Below are 25374 nucleotides of genomic sequence, written 5' to 3' on the forward strand. Positions count from 1 at the left end.
ATCCTCACAGAAGTCCTGGAGTAGGTAGGTACCAGTAGGTAGGAAACTCAGTGGAATTCTATTTTCTTTTCATTAGATGGAAAATGTAGATTTAGAAAGCTTAGAAACTTGACCCGACTGAAAAGAAGAAATGGTGGACCTTGAAAATGACTTCAGGTTTTCTCACTGAACAAAATATAGTCCAACACTGCTGCAGTTAAATATTTTACCCTTTGTTCTCCCTGCATGATCTACAATAATAATGTGCTTCGTGTTGATATTTACTGCTGTGCTACTAACAATTATCTGAAAGAGAAGTTGGGATGCTTCACTGGGCTGGAAAAAGTTTAACTACATCAGAAAGAGGTCGAATGAAGCAAGTTTGTTCTATATCTAGAAAAGGCTAAGTTGACTTGCGCATGCACGACATATATAAAGCTCTTGCTGATGCCAATCATAGGCGTGTGTTTCCATCTGTCATTGTCGATAGTGAATTTGGTTGACACTTCTATTACAGAGAAAGGTCGAACAGTGATATTAAAATAGTTCTTCTAATTAATTTCCTTCCAATGTACACTAATTTGTGCACTGAGCTACTAGTAAATAAATAAACCTTCCCCAAAGGATTTAGGTAAGACTCAAGGATGCCTCTGTGCTAACCTATGATCTATGACCTAGACACTGACCCTCTAAATTCCCGAGCTTTGCCTCATAGATAACTAGCTGAATTACTTCATTCCCATTGATCACTTAGGCAAAACGTTTGTTAACCGAACTTTGGTTAAGCTTCTCTCCTTCCTTCAGGCCTCTGAACTTGGCCCACCCTCAGCTTGAGCCATCAGACAACCCCCTAAAACAGGCTGGCCTTGGGAAAACATCCTCTGATCTACTACCCACTAGTGCTACCCTTCATCTCACTTCCCCACGGCCAGTTCCCTCCTCTCTAGGAAAGGAAGTCACTTTCTCCTAACTCTTAAGAAGCTTGCATTCCCAAAAATGCAATAGCCCCTCCCCTTGCAATAATCCTTTTGAATAAAGTCATTCCTTATGAAGTCTGGATTTGTTTTATTCGACACTGTTTTTAAGAGTCCCCTTGTAGAATATAAGCATCCCTGACAGGGCCTGTTTGAGTAAAGGGAAGGGGGCAGGCAAGAGTACTTTGAGAGCCCTGGATATTATATATACTTTGTCTCCTGTAATCCTTATAACAATCGTATTCTATACATATTATCCTCATTTTACAGATAAGAACGTGGAAGCTCGAAGGCATGAAATGATTTCCTTAAGACCCTGCAGAGGCCAGACTGGAGCCTGGGTCGCTCACTTGGAATCTGGTTCTATACAACCATCGCCCCCAAAGGAATCTGGAAGATCCCAGAGTCCAGCCTCCTCCTGGTCAGGTTAGAGAAATGAGTCCACCAGCATGTTTGTGGCAGCAGAGCCAAGAGCAGGATCCAGCTTTTACAGCCCAGCCGCCACCTTGTTCCAGCGCAGGCACAGTGACACGATCCACCAGCTTCACAGCGTCGCCTTGTCGCCGGCCTATTCTAGCTGCTCCCTGCTGAAGAGGTCGTCACAATTTCCGAGAAAGTTCAGAGGGCTCTAGAAGGCCCAGAACTCAAGTAATCAAATGATTTCCAGTCCAGGCACACACACAGGAGCAGAGAAACAACTCAGCTGTGGTCCTTTAGCATCAATTGCTTATCAACATCCTTTTGCGGTCACACAAACACAGAATTCCAGTAGGTCCTCAGGTTATGTCGGAGATCCGTTCCTACGGGGCAATGTAACATGATTTCCGCTGTCAGAACCCACCTACATAAGCACCTATGTCACTCACATAGAGCAAATACACAGCAGTAATGAAGTGAAATAGTAAAAAAAAATAAAAAAAAATAAAAAAAAAATAAAGTACATATGTACATACGTCGAAATAACGGAACTTTTTTTTTTTAATAAATGGGAGATGGTGACGTAACCTCAAAACGACGTACATCCTGTCCAACGTAACCCGAGAACTGTCTATAGACATAATCCCTGTCCAATGGGGACAGTGGGAATATGCTGGGCACTAGGCATGGAAATTAAAGGGGAAAATGCATGTAACTCAGCTTTGAAAGGTCAAGGATGACCTGCTACAGGGAAATCTGAGAGCCAGAAAGGGTTGCTACATGGAGCCCTGGCATCATGGGGTCATTGCTAAACCCCTGGGTACAGTTCAGGAATAAACTATTGTTCTTAATAACAATGACACCCAGGACATTTTCCTGCTAAATCTTCCGTTGTTTCATTGTCTTTGCAGTATCCTGGTAAATTTGAAAAGTTAAAGGTATTGTCACCCTCCTTCTATATGCAAGCAAAACCAAGTTTAAAAACTAAAATGGATTGCCCAAAAGTAAGCAGTGGGTGAGGAGAGATACAAATCCAGTTCAAACTATCAGGTCTTCTGGCTCCAACTATAAAAACCAAACAGAAAAGTGAAGGCGGACCTTTGGGCCATCTATATTCCAATTTTCCATCCAATAAAGGACTTCCTTCTATTGGATGCTGACAAAATAAAAAAGTAAAAGTAAGAATTACAGCCCCTAATAAATGTCTTAGCAATGGAGAGGTCATTACTTTTTGAAATATACTAGTGACCTAGTGCACGAATTCATGCTCATTGAAAGAAAATTAATTAGAAGATTCATGTGGTAATTACATTACTGCAAAAAATTACATGTGAAAATAATATAATAGAATAAATTTTGAATCACTCAATTCCACCACAGTGACATATCTTTCATTTTCTCCTTCATGTTAAAATACAGACAAAGTATATGATGATTTTTAAAATTTTAAAGTGGCTTGAGCTTTCGGCTTTCGGCTCGGAGGAGGCTCAGGTGCAACTTTCTTTGGTCGTCCCAAATCTGGGTTCGTCCGACACCAGCTGCCTCCACCATGGCGATGAAGTTCGACCCCAATGAAATCAGTCGTATACCTGAGGCGCACCGTGGGGAAGTGGGTGCCACGTCTGCCCTGGCCCAGAAGATCGGCCCCCTGGGCCTGTCTCCAAAAAAGGTTGGTGATGACATCACCAAAGCAACTGGTGATTGGAAGGGTCTGAGGATTACAATGAAACTGACCATTCAGAACAGACAGGCCCAGAATGAAGTATTGCCCTCTGCCTCTACCCTGATCATCAAAGCCCTCAAAGAACCACCAAGAGACAGAAAGAAGCAAAAAACATTAAGCACAGTGGGAATATCACATTCGATGAGATTGTCAGCATTGCCCGACAGATGAGGCGCCGATCTTTAGCTAGAGAACTCTCTGGAACCATTAAAGAGATCCTGGGGACAGCCAGTCTGTGGGGTGCAATGTTGATGGCCGCCACCCTCATGACATCATAGATGATATCAACAGTGGTACAGTGAAATGTCTGGCTAGGTAAGAACTACAAAAGAAAAGGATTCAACTAAAGATCATTTGACAAGCAAAAATAAATAAAATAAAAAATAAAATAAAGTAATAAAATAAAATAAATAAAATAAAATAAAGGGGCTTAAGATTTTTCTCTTCTTTCAAAAGGCACATGGGTTCCCATAGGTTAAGAAGCACTCCCCATCACAATGACATGTCACCGCACACCCATTAGGATGGCTGCTCTCAATAAAACAGAAAAGAACAAGTATTAGAGAGGATGTGAGGAAATTGGAAACCTTGGTAGGAATGTAAAATGGTGCAACTACTACAGAAAAAGTATAGCAGTTCCTCAAAAAATTAAACAAATATTACTCAGCAACACTACTTCTGAATATATACCCCCCAAATTGAAAACAGGGTCTCAAATGATTTTATTACACTCATGTTCATAGAAGCAATATTTCTAGTAGCCAAAAGGTATAAGCAACCCAGATGTCTATCAAAAGATGAGTAAAGAAAATATGGTCTATACATACAATGGAATAATATTCAGCCTTAAAAAGAAAGGAAAGTCTGAGATGCTACAATGTGGAAGAACCTTGAGGACCAGATGCTACCGTGTTTCCCCAAAAATAAGACATCCTCCGAAAATAAGACCTAGCGCTTGGAAAGATAAGACATCCCCTGAAAATAAGACCTAGCGCAACTGTGGGAGAAAAAATTAATATAAGACACTGTCTTATTTTCGGGGAAACAGGGTAGGTGAAACAAGTCAGTCACAAAAAGACAAACACTATGTGATTCTACTTATGTGAGGTGCCTAAAACAGTCAAACACATAGGAACAAAAAGTACAGGGTAGTTGCCAGGAGCTGGGGGAAGGAGACAAGGGGAACTGTTTCACAGGTAGACTTTCAGTTTTGAAAAATGTAAAGGTCTGGATATTGGTTACACAACATCACTGAATTGTACTCTTATAAATGATTGGGGTAGTAAATCTTATACCAAGTATATCTTACCACAATTTTTAATCCAATTACTGAAAAGAAATAAACAGTCTTGACAGAGCAACACCAAATCAACTGTGTCTCCTTCTAGGGCAGCGGTCACCAACCAGTAGTCTGAGAGGTCCGAAAGGTTGGCGACCGCTGTTCTAGGGATAAAATAGCAAATAGATGAGGATAGCCACTGTGCTCCCATCCGCCTCTATATCAAGCACCACCAGCTTTTCCCCATGTGACAGGTTGTTCAGCCCCTTTGTTCTCCTCCATGCACAATTTTTTTTTTTAATGTATTTTTACTGATTTCAAAGAAGAGAGAAAGCTAGATAGAAACATCAATGATGGGAGAATCATTAATCAGCTGCCCCCCTGATTAATCGAGGATCCCTGGGCATGTGCCCTGACCAAAAATCCAATCATGACTTCCTGGTTCATAAGTCAATGCTCAACCACTGAGCCATGCCAGCCAGGCCACGTGCTCCTTATAATACCCTCTAACTGTTGCTGTTTAATGTAAATTGAATCCCTGAACCGGAGACCATGATGCAGATGGCCTCGTTGGGATAGAATACTTCGGAACTGTTCCTTCTTATCTAGCTGACTGAGGACTCCCAGCAGTGTGTTCTGAGAATTTCATCAACTGAAACCTCCAGCCCATTTTGTGGGAGATGCTTCCCCCACTTGATCCATGGGCTTTTGAACCTAAATGCAGAATTTTTACTATTCCTACTCTGCTGAATTTCATGTTTTGCCTTAGCTGTGTTAAATGAAATGAAATTGAATCACTCCCAAGAATCAAAGAAGAAAAAATAAAACACTAGATTTCGTGGTCTAAATAAAAAGACCAAATCTGAAAGGCCCGGGAGTCCCCCTTCCCAGCTTCCTCAACTCCTCTTCACATGATGAATTTTAACATCTCAGCTTCTGACAGATCAAGATTGACAAAAATACAGCAGACGTGGCAAATCGGTGCCATTCAGTGTGCCTGCATTTGATTGGTAGCGTCTGCCTGCAGCACTGGGTTCAACAGGAACCTGCAGCCACATCCAGGCAGAGCAGGAAAGAGCTCAGTGATAAAGATGTCTGTCAAAGACAGAGGTGAGGAGAGGGGCAAGCATGCCACCGTGTTGCCTGCAAGGCCCAATGGGTTTACTGCGGCTCAGTTTTTGCCAAAGGCCCTGTGATAGAAATCTAAAGCAGGAGTGTTCCAATGGTTCTTAACTGCCCTTACCCTGTGGTAGGAATAAAGCCAGAAAAGGAAGCCTCATGTCTGTAATTCTCTGAGACTTTGAAGGACCCCTGCATGTGCTGGGCTGATTGTTCTGTTTCATCCACGTTTTAGTAATGTTAAACAAATTCACCCAGTGACACTTCCCGCTTAACGATAACTTACGAACAGTAACATTCCGACTTGGTCTTTCGGAAGGGCTTCTGTGTGCTGGGGATTAAAGGTAGCACTTAGCCTCTTGTTCAGAGCAGGGTGTCAGGTGACCTATCCTGCATGCAAAGCCCAGCTCCACAAGTTACTAGCTGTGTGACATTGAGGCTTATCTCACCTCTCTATCCTTCTGTGAAATGGGGGAACATAGTAAGTTGGCCATTGAAATCTCTGTATAAAATGCTGGCCTACCATAATATTAATACGTTAGCCACCTTATCTCATATCCTCACTACGACACAGCAAGGTCAGTACGGTATTAATCCCTTTACAGACAAGGAAGCAGGTTCAGGGAGCTTAAGCTACCTGTCCAAGTTTATACGAACTCAAATCTAGGTCTTTCTGACTCAGCAGCCCCACGCATGTTCTCAACCACTGTGTCATGCCAAACTCCCACCCTTTATCACATCTGCAGCATTCTGAGGATGACAGGCTTATTTTGGATCCTGTGCATTTATTCTACTTGTTAACTTCTGAAGAACTTTCTGCCCGTTTGTCTAAAGGCCATTCATTCAGAATGGAGCTGGGGTCACAACAGATTATTCAGCTATGGCCTGGAAACCACAGGACGAGTCACAGCCCTGAGTGAGGAGGAGAGGGCTGAATCCCAGCAATCAACGGGGAGCCCAATGGCAACCTAACAGGAACGGGAGGTCGAAGCAGAAGCGGCAATGCCAGCTGAGACCAGGGCATCTCCAATTCCTCTGGTCTCCACAACAACAATGGGATTTAGGTACAGTTACCCAGCAATGTGGAGAGTGTGACAAAGAAATGTGAAGTGACTTGTCCTTTAAGTCAATGCTGCAGCCAGGACTTGTACTGGAGCTTACGGTGGTGGGTAGGAAGTGGAAGACGATGGGGGTTGTTTTGACATCCTGTCTGAGAGGGTTTCAAAGTGAAGAGTAGAAGTTCCCACTACCCACATGCTCTGAATTCCTTCTTAATAAGAATGTGCGTTTCAGGATCTGCTTCCAAATAAGGACCTGAGAGGTGATCCCCCTTTGCTCTGCTCTGCTCTGATGTATGTTACTGAAGAGCAAGGCCCCAGAAAGGGATCCTAGAACAGAAAAAGAAACCAGGTCCCTGAGAATGGGCCACTGCCCTGTCCCGCTCACTAATCAGAGCCCAGAAGACTCTATGATGGAGACAAATGGGAAGTGTGAACAGCTCCTTCTTATCACCAGGGAGACAGCAACAAAGAACTGAAGCAGCTTTCGGGGGAATACAAACACTAGGCCTCCTAAGACTACCCCATCGCCAACAGCCCTCTCCCAAACCCACCACTCCCACCCCCAGACGAAGAATTAACTGCCTGGAACAGAGTTTAGGTTTCCTCTCCGTCCTAAAGAGGAGAAAACAACTTCACTTCTCTTCTCTAGGCAGCATCCTAATGTGTCTCCACTTAGCCACATGGCTCAGAACAAGAGCTTTTGAAACGGTGCTTTTCTAAGAGTAATTGCCTCTGCTCTAATCATATGCTATTTCTGCTACCCACGAGGCTTGGCATTAAGACTGCCTAAGGGAATCAGCAAATTGCCCGAAATGCACTGCTCTCAAGCCTCCAGGTAGCTTAATAAATGATGATGAGTCACCCGAAGACAGGTAGTCACCTCGCATCCCTTGTGACACATGAATATGCTTAAGAGGCAGAGCAGAATGTGGGGCCGAGAAAGGTAGGGCCTCAGATATTTTAACTTCCCAGCTGTTTGAGGAGGGGGAGGGAGTTAACTGAAGTAAAATTCACGTAGCATACAATGGCCCATTTTAAAGTATACAATTCAGCCCTGGCCGGGTAGCTCAGTTGGTTAGAAAATTGTCCCTATATGTCAAGGTTTCAGGTTCAAGGAAGGAAGGGACCCAATGTGCGCTGAGCACCTTACTCAGGCCAGGTTCGGTACAAACACCGTCTCCCGGTAATGCTCACCACAGCCATATGAGGCGCGTGACAGCCTCACAATTCCATGTATGCACGGCACATACACAGACCCGTGGAAACTGCGACCTGGAGAGGGAGGCTCTCTCCATCTCAAATAGCCAGGAAGTGACACCTTCCGGACTCAGACCAGGTGAAGCCAACTCCAAACCCTCCTGCCCTTTGCTCCTCACACACAGAGCAGTGCCTCTTCACCTCTCAGGAAGAGCAGGTCCCTGAAACCCAGTTTTAAAGAATTCCAGGGAACTTCCGAAAGCACCAGTCCTCCCAGCGTGGAAGGAGAAATGGACTGAGGATTGTCTTCCAGGGTATCTTTTACTAACTGGATTCTGAACCCTGCCTACATTTATCCTGAAACCCTTTGCAGGCCGGTGGCTGTGTTTACTGCTTGGAGTTTGTAAGAGGGATTGATGTGGAACGAGCCACAAGGCAGAAACCTACGCGCGTACCTCCCTCCAGGAGACGCTTTCCAGGGCCGGGATGGCAGGAACTCCGAGCCTAGGAAGTGGAGAGACGTTGCCTTCGGAAGGAGCAGGTTTCAGAGTCCAGATGACGTAAAAGGCTGTTTTCCAGCCTGGGGAGAGTGCTGCACAAAAGGACTGGGTAATTTTAGCGAGTTCACCTGCAGGTAATTTCCCAATGAGTCTCTGGGGAAGACTCCTCCTCCCTCTCCAGGGCAACAAATAGGAGCTGGGATTATTCTTTCATTCCCTGAAAGGTACTGGGTCCCACATAAAATCCTTTGCCCTGCCCAGAAAGCTCTTCCCAGTGATCACCATGGTTTCCTGTTACCCCACTGGGCAATAATTCCATTGATTCACAGGCATTTAATGGGTGTCTACACTACTCCCGGCCCTGTGAAAAGTATCAAGGTGGGGGGAGGAGGGCGGTCAATCGGAGAAAAAGGAGACATAAGTAAAACTTTAGACAATAAAAATAACAAAAAAAGTATGAAGGAAACTAATATGAGCAACAAACTTCAAGTTACGGAAGGTTTGCTGTTTTGAGTGTTCAGTGAGACCACGGATGTGCAGGTGCTAGCACTGTGTCTGGCACATAAAGGGGTACAGCCACCTTGGGTCTCCTCTTCTTTCCCTTCATATTCTTCCAAATGCTCTTGTGGGAATTGTCTGGTGATTTCCCAGAGCCTCCTCAGATTCAATGTGCAGTGGGACATAACGAAAGCACATAGCTGAGTACAGCAATCCCAAGGAGAAAGAGGCAGCCGGTTAGGCTGGAGAGCAGGGCAGTAGCGAAGAGCACTGTGGGTTGGAATCTGAGTCTGTCACATCCCAGCCCACACTTTGGGCATTCTTAACCCTCTGCCTCAGTTTTCTCGTCTGTATAAGGGGGGTGTAATGGTTAGTTTTATGTGTCAACTTGGCTAGGCTATAGTACCCAGTTATTTAATGAAACACAAATCCAGAGCTGTGAACCAGGTCCCAGTGATCTAAGCACTGGTTCTGCCCAGCTCCCGAGTCCCTCAGTCAAGACCACTCATCTATAAAGACCACTCATCTATTTCAACTCAGCACCCCCTGGTCCTGTGATGTGAGAGGCCAGAGATCTCAGTCAAGCTGTGTCATCCTCAAGCACCTGCCACCAAGCCAGCAGGAGGCCAGGCTTCGTTAGATGAGGCCTCACCTCTTGGGAGCTCACGATCTATTTTCCTAAATAAATCAGGCAGAAGAAACTAAGTGCCCGGGGGACTCATCTGTGGTTCCCATTCCTCAAGCTTCTGCAATCGCCTCCTGAAGTGATGTGAAAACCGGGACCAAATCGCCCACCGAGCCTGTCACTTCTCCCCCAGCCTTTCCTCACCCTCTTGTTGGCACATGCTGCCTCTAGCCTGCCTCGACTTTCTCTGCTAATTAAATGTCACACTTCCAGCTGCAATCACCAAGATATGCTCTCCAGGTGACTCAGTAGAGGGAAAAATAAGGTGCTTCCCAGTTCTTACTACCCTCATGAGACATTGACCTTGAAGCTGGCTAAAACCAATGACAAATAACAGGGCTGCCAGGAGGAAGTGTTAATACGGCCCATGTCTCAAGGGTGGCAATTATGGGACAAGAGATAACTTCCACTTAATCCAACAAATATCATTTGAGCCCCAGTGTCCTAGCATGTGCTTTGTGACAAAAGATTCCAAGATGACTAAGGGCTCAGTTCTTGGGGGGGGGGGGGGGGGGGATATTATGGACTAAGTGACAGGTAGCTTGAATTGTTGAACTGGAATTGCTGTCCTAGAAAAAACATAAAAATAAGCTGATCTGGAGGCTCTTTAAATAATAGTAATAATCACCATTTATTTATTGAGCACTTGCTATGACTGAAAGTATACTGGATGCTTTATACGTGTTATCTGTTAATTTTACAATCTGGGAGGTAGTTATTTTTCCCAATTTACATATGAGAGAATTAAGGCTGGAGACATTAAGTAAGTAGCCACCTACACTCAAAACTAATAAATGACTGATTGGGATTAGACTCCACGTAAGTATGATTCTAGAGCCCATGTTTCCATTCACATTACACTTAGACAATGAAAAGGCACCTTGTACTGAAAATATGAAAAGGGCTCCATTTTCAAAAAGCAGCATAGGAGATTAAAAATGGCAGCAGAGTAAGTAGATGCTGCATGGACATGCTCCCAGGAACAAACTGGAATTACAACTAAAATACAAAAAAGCTGTGGTACATTTATACCATGGAGTACTATGCAGCAGTAAAAAAGAACCCTTTACCATTTGAGACAGCATGGAGGGACCTGGAGAGTATCATGCTAAGTGAAATAAATCAGTAAGAGAAGGACAAGTGTCACATGTAGAATCTAATGAACAAAATAAATCGATGAACCGAGCAGATCCAGAGACAGAAGCATGGGACAGAGTGGGGAATCTTGGAGGGAAGACAGGGGAGAGTGTGTGGGTGGGAAGTAACCAACCAAGAACCTTGTGCGAATATATGTGTGGCCCATGGCCACAGGCAATGGGGCAGTGAGGGCCCTGGGTGGGAGCAGGATGGGCTGGAGGGGGTCAATGGAGGGAAAAAATAAAATGGGAATATGTAATACTTTCAACAATAACTTTATAATTTTTTAAAGAATAAGGCAGTGTAAAATAAAATAATTTTGAACCCTTTACCTGCTCTGTGGTGTGATCCAATAGTGAGTATAACAGTGGAAGGACCAGAAATCTGAGTTCAAATGCAGGATTGTTGGTTCAAAATTAAACCTCGGGGCCTGCCGGGTGAAATTTGAAACTGGCCCCATATATGGGGGCCAGAGAGACTGAAGAAAGAGGCAGAGCACTCCAGATTAGTAGGTGGCAGGCTTAATAAACCAGAGAAGTAACTTACGAGGCTTGTCTTGGGCAACCTCAAAACAAGTAGATCCACACCCACCCGCCTGAAACTCTAATGCGTATAGAGAGGCCTTACCTGAGTCCAGAAACTTCTGTCCAGATGGTCTCAACACCTTACTCTCAGGCTGCATCCTGGAAACAGCTGCTACTGTGTTCCTATGGTGGGCGGGATGTACACATAAAGGACAGGGGAGGAGCCTGAGTGCTGGGGTCCAGCTCTCTGGTCAGCCAGAGGTCACCATCCTCCTGAATTCCAACCAAGTTCAGAGGAATACTAAAAGCCTTGGCTTAGCAACTAGCTGCCTGTTCCACAGCGCCCTCTGGCGACCAGCTAATGTCATACAAGATTTTTCTTATTAAACTCAAGAATAAAATGTCTAGTAATCCAAGATTCAGCCAGCATCACCTCGGATAAAGTAGACTGTGTTTTCCGACCTTTCTCTGCTCCAGCCTCATGCCTGCTGACCTCACACTCCTCACGACTGGAGGAGACAGAGCACAGACCAGGAGAGGTGGTTGGGCTGAGATAAGTGCTAGCTACACTCCTCAGGTGTCAGTAGGTGGGTCTCCACTGGAGCTCTGAGGTCCTGCCTCTGATCCTCCCATTCCGTCAATCAGCCATGCCAGTCAAACTCTTAACCTAGTCACCATTAATCCTTCCTTTCCATATTTCACTGATTCAGGATTTAGGAGTGTCCTTTCCTTAGTATACATAATTATTATCTTTACAAAAAAACACACAACTCAGTCTTGAGGCTGAACCAGAATAAAATTCCTAATCAGAATCTTTACGACCTTAGTCAGAGGTCAAGCCTGTATCCATTTACTACTTAATGTGCATAGGGTTTTCAATGTTTCTTACCTCACCACATACATTCTCATAGTTGAACAATGCTTCTGTCCTTTATACATTTATTTATATTTAATAGTTCTATCATTATCCCATTAATAACAAATCTACATTTATAAAGTCAGTAAGATAATGATCTGCTTATTCCTAGCATCTCCCTGTAGACAGCTTCAATAGAAGAAATAGACTAAGGAAGTTCCACATTGGACCTCAGTTTTAGATATATATTTTCATCTATGACTCATTCACCACCAGTCTTTACCATTGGCCCATAGCTGGGTCTCTTTCTTTACTCATTTCTACATTTGTATCAATTAAATCATTAATTCATTGGTTGTAATTAAAAATACATGGTTCACAAAAATTCAACAAGATCCTTGAAAATCCCTAATGTCACTTTATGAAATTAGAAAAAAAATTTAAAGATATTCAGATGACGGCAGCTCTGGTTGTGTAAGTGGCAGCCAAACTCTACAGTTTCTGTTCCAAGGGTGCAACAAGATCTGTCTCCCCTGAAAACAGGACTTCGCATGGCATGAACTGTTTGAGGATACTGTTCAAGACAGTATAATGCAACATCACTTTTGAAGTCTCCACGACCAACTACCACGTATAAGCACTGAGAAGTGGTGGAAGGGTGGGGGGTCTTGTAGGACTTCCTGGAAGAAGTTACGCTTGAAGAGAAATCAAATAATGTTTAAAGTCAAGGGCATTCCCAAGGGGCCCAACATGAGTAAAGCCAAAAGTCCAAACAGTCAGCATTACAAATTCTGTTACTAAGGCAAGATCTAGACGTGGCTGTCAAGGTCAACAGGTATCCCTCCCTCATGGTCTCAAGGAACTTGGGCTTTTGTTGTACAGAGGTAAGTTACTGAAAGGCTTGAAAGACAGTGTCACCTGACTATTCTACATTTTAAATAGATCACTCGAATACTCTAATGGCATGGAGGACAGATGCCCGGGGGTGACAGGAAGCCATGGGGAAGACAAAGGAAGTTGTATTAGTACTGCAGAGACTTGAGTGGACCAATAATCAGCATCCCTCTTCCAAGATTGAGGTCTAAACCAACTGAGAAAAAAGGCAAAATGGTAAAGACAGGGCTCAAAATATCATTTTTATTGACAGATGATAGAGGATATATCTTATGTCTGTGGGCTGGCGTTAACTTGTCTGGAATTCCCAAATTATTTATGTACCACAAAACCACAGGCCTGCTGGACCCCCCCCCCCCTTCACGTCTTCATGGAGACCCCTATAAGTCACAGTATCTACTTGAATTTTGGAAAAGTATAAGCAGATGGGAGAACCATACCCTCATCTTTATCACTTTTAAAGACTAGATTAAGAGACAGTTTTATCTGTAGGCAAGTGAACTTCCTATTACTGAAGCCCAGAAGTCAACTGGGCCACCTGGCCACAGACAAGATAACTGCAGGCCTCCCTAAGTGAGGTCAGGCTGCTCCGACACTCAGAGCACGCTGGAACCAAGAGTATGTGCTGCCTGCAGGCAACAAACCCCTGGAAGGAAAGAAGAAAGAGCTGAGCATGACGACAGCAGATAGAGTAAAAGGGTGGTGAGAGGATGACGTTACATCACTTAACCTCCCTCCAAAAGGAAAGAAGCAACGGGGGGGAAAGCATTCCTCCAACGAGGGTCAGAAGCAGTGGCTCCTGAGAACCAACCGTTAAACTTTGGGAAGTTTGCAAGCCAGCTGTTAAACCCTGGGCAGCATAAAATCAGCCACAGCAGGAGTATTTACAGCATGAAAATAAAATAAAATAAAAATACCACAAATCAGCTGAAACCGGTTTGGTTCAGTGGATAGAGTGTCAGCCTTTGGACTGAAAGGTCTCAGGTTCGATTTCGGTCAAGGGCATGTACCTTGGTTGTGGGCACATCTCCAGTAGGGGGTGGGCAGGAGGCAGCTGATCGATGTTTCTCTCTCATCGATGTTTCTAACTCTCTATCCCTCTTCGTTCCTCTCTGTAAAAAAATCAGTAAAATATATTTTTTTAAAATACTACAAATCAGTGCTTTGCTTTTAGAAAATAAAGTTGGTCCTTTTCTCATGTGGAAGCATTAAAACTGGAGATGGACTCAAGACTTAAACAAAGAAAATATAAAGTACCAAGAAAACATTTCAGCAAAGGAGGTCTTTCTAATCATGTATACCATAGACAAAAACCACAAAGAACAAGACCAACATATGACTACATAAAATATTTTTTTTATTTGTCAAAAAATGTACCCCTAACAGGCAAACTACAAACTGGGGAATTTACCTGCAAAATACATGACTAAGAGGAACTCTTAAGAATTCTTACAAATTAGTAAGAAACAAGACAAGCATCTCAATAGCAAAAGCCTCATAGACATAATCCACAAAATACAAAATTAGTAAAGAAAATTTTAAACATACCAAGTTTTGCCTATCATAATGACAAAGAGAACATAGACAATGGTGGTATACAATGTAATAAAAACTGAAAACATTGTTAGCAACATGACAATATATACCTTTTGACAGTACACACTTCTGAATTTCTTCAAAGAAAAATAAAAATGTATAAAGATTTAGTTAGACTACTGTGGCCAATAATAAGAATAGGCTAAATAAACTATGGTAAACCCATTTAATGAAATACTGTGCACACATTAATGTTGCTGAAATATGACACGGAAAGACATTCACCACTTAAATTTTTAAAAACTCTTCAACGGAGGCCACAAAACAGCGTAATTAGGGCAAACAGTTTTTGTAAATATAAAATGTGTACTGAAAAAGTCTAGGAGGATAGCAAAGTATGTTTTCCTTTTCATTTGTAGCAAAGTTTTCCTTTTCATTTGTGTGCATTTCTACAATGTGCACAGATTACCTGTCTATTTTGCTTGTTTGTTTTTAAGAGAAGTTACTGAAACTTGAGTGCAGTAGAAAAATCCTAATTTCAAAGCATCACAGTTTGAACGAAATTGAATTATTTCAGGTTAAATGTACCTGTTCAAAATTCAAAATTCATCATTTTGTTGGGACAATTTTTGAGAACCAAGTGGTCATGTAAATAAGAAAACAGACGTAAAATGACGAGACAACTGACAAAATAACCACAAACTTTGTTCCAATGGCTATTGCAGTATAATAAATAAATGACAATTAACCAAAACCACCTTTATTTTAGTCTTCAGTGTTCTTTTCCCCCAAGATAAGCATGATTAACTTAAAAAAATGGCATTTACAATGCCTCTTCAAAGCTTTCCCCTTTAACGGGAAACTTGGCTTCACAGAATCCAAACAGTGAAAGGTTAAAAAAAAATTATAATTTGTTGTCGTTATAAGACAAAACAGAATCTAATGTAAGTCAAGGAAATCCATTCATACTTCAGGTCCTTCTCCTCCAGGAACCAGCTGCAAAGGAGGAAACAGTTGAATAACACCACCACTGCCATCATTTAAAAACACCTACTGAGAGCTCTCCTGACCAAAGCCACTTTGCCTCTGCCCCTCCCTCACATCCCCATTTTCTCCATGGCCCCAGCACAATTCCACCATCAGCAATTAATACTTAGTGCCTCAACAACAACCCTTAGTAACATACATTATTAAAAAGTACAAGCAAACTCATCTTCATGCCTAATGTCACCATCAATAGCTCAGCTTTCAAGCCCTGAACGCCAGAGCATCCCTCTCCCATCTAACGCACCGCTGGGCTGGGAGCACTTGGTCAAGCAAAGTAGCTCTGTACACCCTTCCCCACAAGAAATGGTCTAACATCAAAATAAAACAGCTTTACTGTCTTACCATTGTTATATTATTTCCATTTAGCAAAATCTGGTCTAATTTAGTGATCCTTCTTCCTTCTGGTGTGATTTCACTAAATAAATGGATTAAAAAAAAAAAAAAAACAGTCAAGAAAATCAGATCATCAAAACCAACAGTTCGACCCCTAAGACAGTTATTGCATATAAATGAGCATGAGGTCAATTGTATCCACCGTTTTCAGAGACACAGGCTATCTCCTGGAGGGTGTACTGTCTTCCCCAAAGGCAGCACCGGGGACTGACTGGCCCAAGGCCCACACCGACGAGGGCTGATCTTCGTAAAAGCAGCTGAAACTTGCCAAGAAGATCAAATATGAAATAAAAGGTTTACTATCTTCACTCTTTTACTATTATTGTACTTAGTATTGATTCCTATCATTTAACCAATCCACAGTCATTTCAATTTTGAAAACAGATACTGGTTATGATCTTTATGTTAATTGAGTCATCATTACATTTTATATTATACATACATTACATTAAATGCTCTATCAACTCCTTGATTTGACTTGAGCTCTATTTTAGTATCTTTTATCCTAAATATAATTTCCACTAAATTAGTCTCCATTAACTTTCTAGCAATTTAGTAACATTTCATTAGGCAAAAACCCTCAGATCCAAATTTACTAGCATTGTGTCAGTAGATAAAATTTCTTTTCTTTTCTTTTTAAAAAATATATTTTATTGATTTTTTACAGAGAGGAAGAGAGAGGGATAGAGAATTAGAAACATCGATGAGAATCATCGATCAGCTGCCTCTTGCACACCCCCTACCAGGGATGTGCCTGCAACCAAGGTACATGCCCTTGCCTGGAATCGAACCCGGGACCTTTCAGTCCACAGGTCGACGCTCTATCCACTGAGCCAAACCGGTCCCGGCTAAAATTTCTAATAGTAATTCAACAGGCAATGTTTTCTCATACATCATTTTTCTGATTCCACAGTACTAAAAGTGCCTTAAAGAGGGATTCCCCCCACCCCCAACAATTCTTTAATTTTTAACACTACTTACAACTCAGTGACATCTTCCAGTACCATATCTGAAATTTGTGTTAAGGAAATACTATACAAGGTGAAATTTACTCTGGCTTTCTGCCTGAATTCAAAAGGCTTGTGACTGGTAGGAACTTTATCTTCTTTCAGTTATATATCCACTTAAAATATTATTTCAGCTTCTCTGAGAATGCATTGATTTTTTTTTTATAGTTGTCAGTAAGTAAATTGTCTATAGTTCTTCTGTTCTTAAAATACTGAAGGAAAACTCATACCATCACTGTCTTTTAAAGGATACTGACAAAGTCATCAAATCCTAGAAGCGTGCCAACAATTTCCTTATCACTCTTCATCACGATGTGAATTCTTGATCCTATACACTTGTCCACAAGCTCTATGTATTTTTTAAGGGAGAAGAAAAAGATTATTTACCAACTCATTACAATAAATATTTGGATGCCTACTGGCACTTATTACTTGCATATGGTGAAAGATAACCAGGGAAAGTATTCATTCTAAAACTTCAGATTTTATACCATATATCTCTGTCAATCACTACATCACATTAAAGCTTCCCCTGCTCTCCGCTCACCACAATTTTGTAGCAATTTATCGTGGTTGTGGTTTTATATTAGACTAAAGGCCTGATGCACGGATTCGTACACTGGTGGGGTCCCTCGGCCTGGCCTGCATCGGGCCAAAACCAGCTCTCCAACATCCCCCACGGGTTCCGGACTGCGAGAAGGCGGTTCTCGGCTGATGCACCCGGTAATCGGGCTCCCTCCTCTCTGGTTCCAGGTGCATCACCTGAGAACCGAACCCCAGCGGCCAAGTCACCACAGCTCAGCAGCTCCTGCGTTCAGCATTTGCCCCCTGGTGATCAGTGCCTATCACAGCTACTGGTCAGATGGCTCAATGGTCTGCTGGTCACTGAGGCTTTTATTATAGATAGACTGATTGCTTAATACAGGAACTCCTCTCTAGACTCTCAGCCCATGAGAGCAGAAACAGGTTGCCTTATCACTGGGTCCTCATCGGACAATGCCTGGCATGTGCTAAGTATTCAGTTTCCCGTGCATGGACGGACCTGGGGAGTAGTGGGCTAAGCCAAGAAAGTCAGTCAGAGAAAGACAAGTACCACATGATCTCATTCATAGGTGGAATCTAATGAGCAAAATACACTGATGAACAAAATAGATCCAGAGACATAAAATGGAAGAGACTGGGAATCTCGGAAAGAAGATTGGAGTGGAGGGAGAGATTAACCAATGAACTTATATGCATATATGCATAACCCCTGGATACAGACAATAGTGTGTTGAAGGCCTTGCGGGGGGGGGGGGGGGGGGGGGGGGGGGGGGCGGCGAAGAGTAGAGGGGAGGGGAGTCAATGGAAGGGGAGAAGAGGGACAACTGTAATACTTTCAATAACAAAGATAACTTTTAAAAATAGTTATTGAAAAGTAATTTCTTAAAAAGCCTGTCAAATGGAGGAAAAAAACTTGTCCCAGCCACACCCACTAACTCAATCCCTCTCGGCTGGTAAACATTAGGGAGCGGGGCACAACTGCCTTCACCAGAGACGCCTGGTCGCTGCCTCTCACCCTATCTCTGCCCTGTCCTCTGAGCAGGAGCTCGCACATCTCTTTGGCCGGCCGGGCGCTGTCTGGGATGTTTATTTGTCCAGTATCCTCTCCCCTCCACTGGTTTGTGTGCAAAGGCAGCAATGGCCGTGACTTAAACGTTTCGAATCGTGCCCAGCCACGGGGTGGTGCGCAGATGCTCCAGAACTGCTCTTTGAATGAATGAATGAATGAATGAATGAATGAATGAATGAATGAATGAATGAATGACAAATAGGGCGAGTTTCCAGTCTCCTGGTCTAGGCTCCTTGCAGAGCCCAGTGCTTCGCTCCATAAGCGGTCAGATAAGTGACAGGGTCTATCCGGGGAGCTTTTAAACGCCAGGCTGAGGAGAGGGGCTGCACACGACGAAGAAGGCCGGCGGCGACGCCTGTGCCCGGTGCGGACCTTCCCGGGGCCCCGCGGTTCGGGCCTAGAAGACCCTGCACGCCGCGGAGGCGGGCGGGCGGCCTGGGACCGCGGAGACGTGCAGCGAGGGGAACGCGTTTTCCTAACCCTCGGCCCGCGGCCCCGCGCCCCCAACCCTAAGCTTCAGCTCCTCGCCCCCGTTCCCCGCAGGACCACCATTACCTAGAGGCAGCAGCTGCGACGGGTTCGTGGTAGCGTTAGCCGCCATCGCGACGCCGGAAGTGCATCGACGTCAGGACTGCCTGTTTGAAAGAGCGCGCTTCCGCCTCCCGCCCCCGCCCCCACGCAGCCCGGGCAGGCTCGGCCAATCGAAGGCCGAGCGTGCGATCGGGCCAGTCCACGTGGATCCCATCCGGGCCCTTCTTTCCCCGGCGGTGAGATCCCGGGACATATTTCCGTCCAATGGCCATTCTGTGGTCTCGACAGGTACCCACGCTCCCCTCCAAGTTTCTGAGAGACGTTAAAAATACCCCGCCTTGTGAATAAATTCATCTGAAGACACTGAGGAATCCCACAATTGACATTTTTTTTGTAAGCTTTTGTAGGGTGGGGGTAAATTGTTTCTTTTTACTGTTCTCCTGTAGTTAGTTCACTTTTCTTAACCTTGTTATATCGAGGAGTCTAATTTTTTTTTAGGCTTTTTGTGTTCACTAATTCGAAAAGGCATTGTCTAACGGGCAACCACCTGATGGCGCTCCCTGCTAATGTCATCACTCTCAGGACACCTTACAGCTTTTGCACTTTTTTTAATAGAAAGCAATTCTCTGCCTTACTCTATTTTACATTTATATCCTAGAAACTTAAAGCTAGAGTCTAACCAAGAGAGGCCAGGAGAACATTATTTATCGATATAACAAAGCGACCATCGTTTACTCATTGGACAAGTAAGTAGTTGCACACAATTTGCCCAGCATTTTGCTGAGTGTAAAACGGTGTACAGAATAGAGTTACAGGGTTTTCTGCCTTTGTAGGAGCTTGAGGATGTATGGGAGAGAGAGACTAACAAAAAAACTAAAAAACATGTGCAAGGCACATGAAATGTTAATATATTAAACAAAAAGACCTCTTTTAGCTTCAAGATTTCTAGAGAAGTAGGTATGGTTTTAGGCAAATGTCACTGAGGAGGTTCAGAAGCCCTCACAAATGGCCCCTTGAGTTCAAAACCCTATAGGATTCAACCTCCTTCAAAACCCCAAGCTATTCCTGGTTTTTTGCATCCCATAAATATTAAGCATCTACTATGGGCCAGGAAACTTAACAAATACACTTAACTCCTAATCTTTATGACTAGCCTTTGAAGCAGGTATTAGGATGAAGTTCCTCATACTCAGAAAGATTGAATAATTTGTCCACTGACCATATAGAGAAGCTTGGGAAGCTTCAGAGGAATTTACAGGAGTCTAGGCATGGAAGATGAATAAGAACTGGATAGGCAGAAGTGGGCAGGAGCAGCATTCCAAGCAGAGAGAATACCATGTGCAGTTGGCATATGCCCACCTCCAAACATCTCCTATTGCACTCTACTTTTACTCTTACATATTTTCTCTAAGTTTGGCATAAAACCCTTTCTTTCCCAAATTCTTACCTTAATAACTCCAGTCCTTAGTGATTTTACTTTATTACTCTTGGGATGCTCTGCCCCCAATTCTGAGAAGTCCTGTTCATCCTTCAAGGCCAATGTGACTTCCTCTGGGAAGCTTCTCTGACTTGCAGACTTGGTGGGCTCTCACTATCCTGCAGCGATGTTAATAGTTCTTGGGGTGCTCTCAGTGTATTTATTCTCTTCTAATTATCTATCCAACGGGTTACCACCTCCACAAAAACTGTGAGTTCTTCTGGAGTCAAGAATTTTCGGAAGCAGTATAATGGTTACATCAATTGGTTCAAAGTTAAATTACTTTGGTTCAAATCTTGTCTCCACTACAATTCCTTCAAGTTATTTGACCCTGGGCCAGTTTAACCTTTGTAACTCTTAATTTACCCGTTGGAAAAACCTACTTGTACAATTGTTGTGAAGACTAAATGAGATAATCCATCAAAAGTGGTTAGCAAAGGACTGGCATATTAGTGCTTATTAATTAAATTTGAGCTATTACTGCTTACTTATCTGGGTTTCCTAATACTTACACGATGCTTGGCTTTAGAGTGGGTGCTATAATAGCTAGTGTTCCTAGCTGGTTTCATTTTCATCTGATAGCTAGAGATAAGCCACTTTAAGGCAGCAATTTCTTTTTTTTTTTTTTTTTAAATATATGTCTTTATTGATTTCAGAGAGGAAGGGAGATAGAGAGATAGAAACATCAATGATAAGAATCATTGACCAGCTGCCTCCTGCACGCCCCCCACTGGGGACTGAGCCCACAACCCGGGCATGTGCCTTTGGCTGGAATCGAACCTGGGACCCCTCAGTCCACAGGCCAATGCTCTATTCACTGAGCTGAGCCAAACCATCTAGAGCAGCAATTTCTCTCTCTCTCTCTCTCTCTCTCTCTCTCTCTCTCTCTCTCTCTCTCTCTTTTTGAAATGCACAAAACTTACTACATACAGTTCCAGGTATATTTTACATTCTACTGAATATTCTTTAAATTGATTCTCGCTATTTCATTAACACCCATCAACATCCTCCTAGATCTTCATAAGCTTCTTAAGACAGCCTGGCCGTTGGTGTGGCTCAGTGGTTGAGCGTGGACCTGTGAACCAGGAGGTCACAGTGGATTCCTAGTCAGGTGTGCTCCATTCCTAGTGTGATGCGTGCAGGAGGCAGCCAATCAATGATTCTTTCTCATCATTGATGTTTTTATCTCTCCTTTTCTCTCTCTGAAATCAATAAAAATATACTTTAAAAAAAAAGATTCTAAAGCCAAAATAATGCCAAATTTGTTTGCGAAGCCCTTTTCTTTCCTGGTTTCTCTTTCCTATCTCTAGTCTTGTTTTATTTCCTCCATATCGGAATGAGCGCAGAGACCAAATTCAAGTCATTACTTTATAAAGTTTAAAATTCAGAAAAATATGCTTTAAGAAAAGTTAATACTTTGTGTTCCTTTACAGTAATAAAATGACCATTAGCAATTTTCAATACTATTGATAAAGAATGAGGAGAGTCTCTTTATACAGTCGTTCTTGCTTATCTGTGGCTTTGCTTTCCATGGTTTCAGTTACACTTGGTCAAGCATGGTCTGAAAATATAAAATGGAAAATTCCAGAAATAAACAACACATAACTTTGAAATTGCACGCCCGGAGCAGTGGAGAAATCTCCCATCATCCCTCTCCTCCGATCTGGAAGTGATTCATCCCCTGGCCCAGCGTCTCCAGGCTGTGCACACTCCCGCCCACTGTCCCTTAGTAGCCGCCCTGGTGATCAGATTGGCTGTTGTGGAATCTCAGTGCTCACATATCCTGGTTTTACTTAATACTGGCTCAAGAGTGCAGGAGTATCCATGCTGGCAATTCAGACATGCCAAAGAGAAGTTGCCAAGTGCTTCTTTTAAGTGAAAAGGTGAATGATTTCAAGAAGGAAAAGGGGGACTGCTGTAACTGAGAAAGGAGATACAGTTCATTGACACTGTAGAGTTCACGGAGATTGTGGAGTTCATGGAAGTTGCAGGAGGGGAGTGGTTTTATTTTATCGTGTTGTTTCCTGAGGCAAGATAAAAAAGAACCAACAGCCGATTTGAAAGAACTTGAAAATATGTCCTAGCTCGATGTCTCCAGGGTTTTTCTCCCTGTAGCTCTCACAGAGCAGCCACAAAATAGAATTTATATCCAACATAAACATATATAACTAGAAGAGGCTCTTCAATGTATTATGTGTCCAGAAAAGCATTTCTAAAATAACATCAAAATACAAGCAAGTTTCCTGTCATAATAATGTTCAGAAAGCATTCCATTATCTCAAATTGTTATTTCCATTCTTGATAATCTCTTTCCAACATTCTTTCTAATAGAGGATAAATTTCTGGTTTTTTCCCCTCAATACATATTTGTCCCTATAGACATCTTATTAATGAATTTATGATATTAATGCAATGCAAGAAATTAATATAAAAGTTGTTCTACACTGTTAAGTGGGCCAGTCTGTATGTTTAGAGATGGAAAATTTCTGGAAATTCCCTTGCTTACTTTCACTTCCGATATTTCCCTCAATGTAGCTTCTTTTCTTAAAGCATGTTTTAAATGATATACTCTTTAAAGATTTACACAGTACAATAGTTATGAACAAATTGTTTAATCTTAGTTGGGAATCCTAGGATGCAAAGTGATACAGAGTTTTTTAAAGCTATTATTGGGCCTCCTGCACAATGAATTAAATAATTGGGTTCACTATAAATACAGAGTTCTAAAATACCCTATCCTTACTTTTTTTAAAAATGTTCAATTATTATACATTTTAATTTTAACTATTCCAATTGTGAAAGATATCAAGTCAGATGGAAGAAAATGATAGCATATTCTACATACAAGGAATAATATAGTTTCACACAGTTCTGAGCCAATACCAAGAATTTTGTAATATAGCCAAAACCGATTTGGCTCAGTGGCTAGAGCACATGTGTCAAACACAAGGCCCGCGGGCCAAATCCAGCCCGCCAGGCCTTGCAATGTGGCCTGCACCGCACTGTCATCACTGCACTCCGCTGTCAGTTTATGACATTGTCAGTTTATGACTGTTCAGTAAACCATTCGGCCCGCGATTTAGGCTGGATTTTAGATTTTGGCCCCTTCTCTGATTGAGTTCGACACCCCTAGGCTAGAGTGTCGGCCTGCCCACTGAAAGGTCCAGGTTCCATTCCTGTCAAGGGCATGTACCTTGGTTGCTGGCACATCACCATTAGGGGGTGTGCAAGAGGCAGCTGATCGATGTTTCTAACTCTGTCCCTCTCTCTTCCTCTCTGTAAAAAATCAATAAAATATATTTTTTTAAAAGAAAAGAAAAAAAAGATTTTCCTTTATAAAAAAAAAAGAATTTTGTAATATAGAAATAATAGCAACATCTTAAAATTTTTCTACAGTATTTTTATTAGCATCAAAACAGTTCTGAATCATAGAAACTAAACTTGGTCACAGGAAGCTTACTCTTTTCCTCAGCTATACTTAGATTAGAATGCAGGTCCTTAAATGTCAAGGCCAACCTTGAAAAACATTAACTGCTAAGGTTGTTTAAACTAAGGGAGGTGCAACTGTAATGATAAGCTTTATAGCCAATTATTGTAGTCTTCTCAAATTCTATTCGAAGCAGGCACCTATCTTTAGTTTACTCCCGAACTGCCCTGGATAAGACTTGTTCAATCGGTTAGTATTTCCATTATGCACTTTAATGGCATAGGATAAGATTCAATGCTTATTTTGAAAAAACTTGAAGTAGTATAACAACAAGGAAATTAAAAACTCTAGTGACAGCAGCTCCCATATATTTTGTGCTGACCAGAGCACTAAACCCAGAAACAAGTTAGACTGAAAATAATGTTGTTTTCTTTCTTTCTTTTTAATGTTGTTGTTTTAATAGCAGGATTAAAATAATCGTTTTATAGGTCTCTCCGTAAACTTCCTTTTTGTCAAGGATATTCTGCTTCAGGCCTTGAGTCGCTTCCAAATTCCTGTAGACAATATTTAAATAGAAAGAAAAAAAAAATAGAACGAAGCGAAAGAGAAATACTGGGCATTTAAAAAATTGAATACACAGACGGAACAGCACCGATATGTCATCCAATATTTAAGAATAAAGGGTAGAGCCGAAACTGGTGTGGCTCAGTGGATAGAGCATCAGCCTGCAGACTGAAGGGTCCCGGGTTCAATTCCGGTCAAGGGCATGTACCTTGGTTGCGGGCACATCCCCAGTAGGGGGTGTACAAGAGGCAGCTGATCGATGACTCTCTCTCTCGTCGATGTTTCTAACTCTCTGCCCCTCTCCCTTCCTCTCTGTAAAAAATCAAAAAAAAAAAAATATATATATATATATATATATATTTTTTTTTTTTTTAAATAAAGGGTAAAGTGACCCCAGGGCAGAGAACCCAAGGAAAGGAAGTGAAGGAATGCACAGAAAACACGTTAAAAAGGAAGAACAAATGTGGGGCGGGACGGAGATGTGAAGGAGGGAGGAGGAGGAAGCAGGTGGACAGGAGACCAGGGCGCACACAGGTGTGCGGGGAGGTCACTGCAGGCCCCGCCCCCGCCCCGCCCTCAGGCCCCGCCCCCCGCCGCCGGCGGCGGCTGCGTCGGCCGAGCGCCCGGAAGCAGCGGGGCTGACGGGCGCGGCGGCGGCGGCGGCGGCGGCGGCCGGGGGCGGGGCGGACCGCGGAGCCTCAGCCTGTCCGGCCCCCGGCGCGGCCTCATGCGGCGCCCGGGCTGACACCTGCAGTCCCCCGATCGCCGGCCCCGGGGCACCGCCGCCCGCGGCGGTCGAAGTCCTGGGGGAGCGGGCCCGCCGCGGCTGCCCATGGAGAAGGCCGGGCGGGGCTGCGATGGCGCCCCGCGGGGGCCCGTTCTGCACATCGTGGTGGTCGGCTTCCATCACAAGAAGGGCTGCCAGGTGAGGAAGGGG

At 43.1% G+C, this 25374-nt stretch overlaps 2 protein-coding genes and 1 long non-coding RNA gene across 4 annotated transcripts in view; 1 reads left to right on the forward strand and 2 right to left on the reverse strand.

Annotated features, from left to right (window-relative positions):
* Nucleotides 1-2745: 2745 nt before the first annotated feature.
* LOC311628889 lies at nt 2746-13132 on the reverse strand. The gene is made up of 2 exons (XR_014796093.1): nt 11197-13132; nt 2746-11047 (listed from the first exon to the last, which is right to left on the reverse strand). It is a non-coding gene; the product is annotated as an uncharacterized lncRNA (long non-coding RNA).
* A 1744-nt stretch (nt 13133-14876) lies between these two features.
* LSM5 (LSM5 homolog, U6 small nuclear RNA and mRNA degradation associated) lies at nt 14877-19075 on the reverse strand. The gene is made up of 5 exons (XM_084896479.1): nt 18994-19075; nt 17080-17175; nt 16801-16828; nt 15769-15841; nt 14877-15375 (listed from the first exon to the last, which is right to left on the reverse strand). Exons 1-5 carry the CDS (start codon nt 19037-19039, stop codon nt 15343-15345), a joined length of 276 nt encoding a protein of 91 aa, XP_084752605.1. The 5' UTR covers nt 19040-19075; the 3' UTR covers nt 14877-15342.
* A 6055-nt stretch (nt 19076-25130) lies between these two features.
* Nucleotides 25131-25374, forward strand: part of AVL9 (AVL9 cell migration associated) — a 35669-nt gene continuing 35425 nt past the window's right edge. For both annotated transcript variants that reach the window (XM_084896480.1, XM_084896481.1), the window contains exon 1: nt 25131-25362. In XM_084896480.1, coding sequence (XP_084752606.1) covers nt 25270-25362 — 93 coding nt within the window. In that variant the 5' untranslated portion in view covers nt 25131-25269. The remainder of the gene's footprint in view (nt 25363-25374) is intronic.

This window comes from Pipistrellus hanaki (assembly GCF_964339955.1).
Source record: "Pipistrellus hanaki genome assembly, chromosome: 10".
Taxonomy (NCBI): domain Eukaryota; kingdom Metazoa; phylum Chordata; class Mammalia; order Chiroptera; family Vespertilionidae; genus Pipistrellus; species Pipistrellus hanaki.

Coding starts and splice junctions, on each gene's coding strand:
- LSM5 (XM_084896479.1), bottom strand. CDS start 19,039: ATGGCGGCTAACGCTACCACGAACCCGTCGCAGCTGCTGCCTCTAG. Junction 16,829..17,079: donor AGGATTTGATGACTTTGTCA/GTATCCTTTAAA, acceptor CACAAATTTCAG/ATATGGTACTGGAAGATGTC. Junction 15,842..16,800: donor CTGGAAGATGTCACTGAGTT/GTAAGTAGTGTT, acceptor CCATTTATTTAG/TGAAATCACACCAGAAGGAA.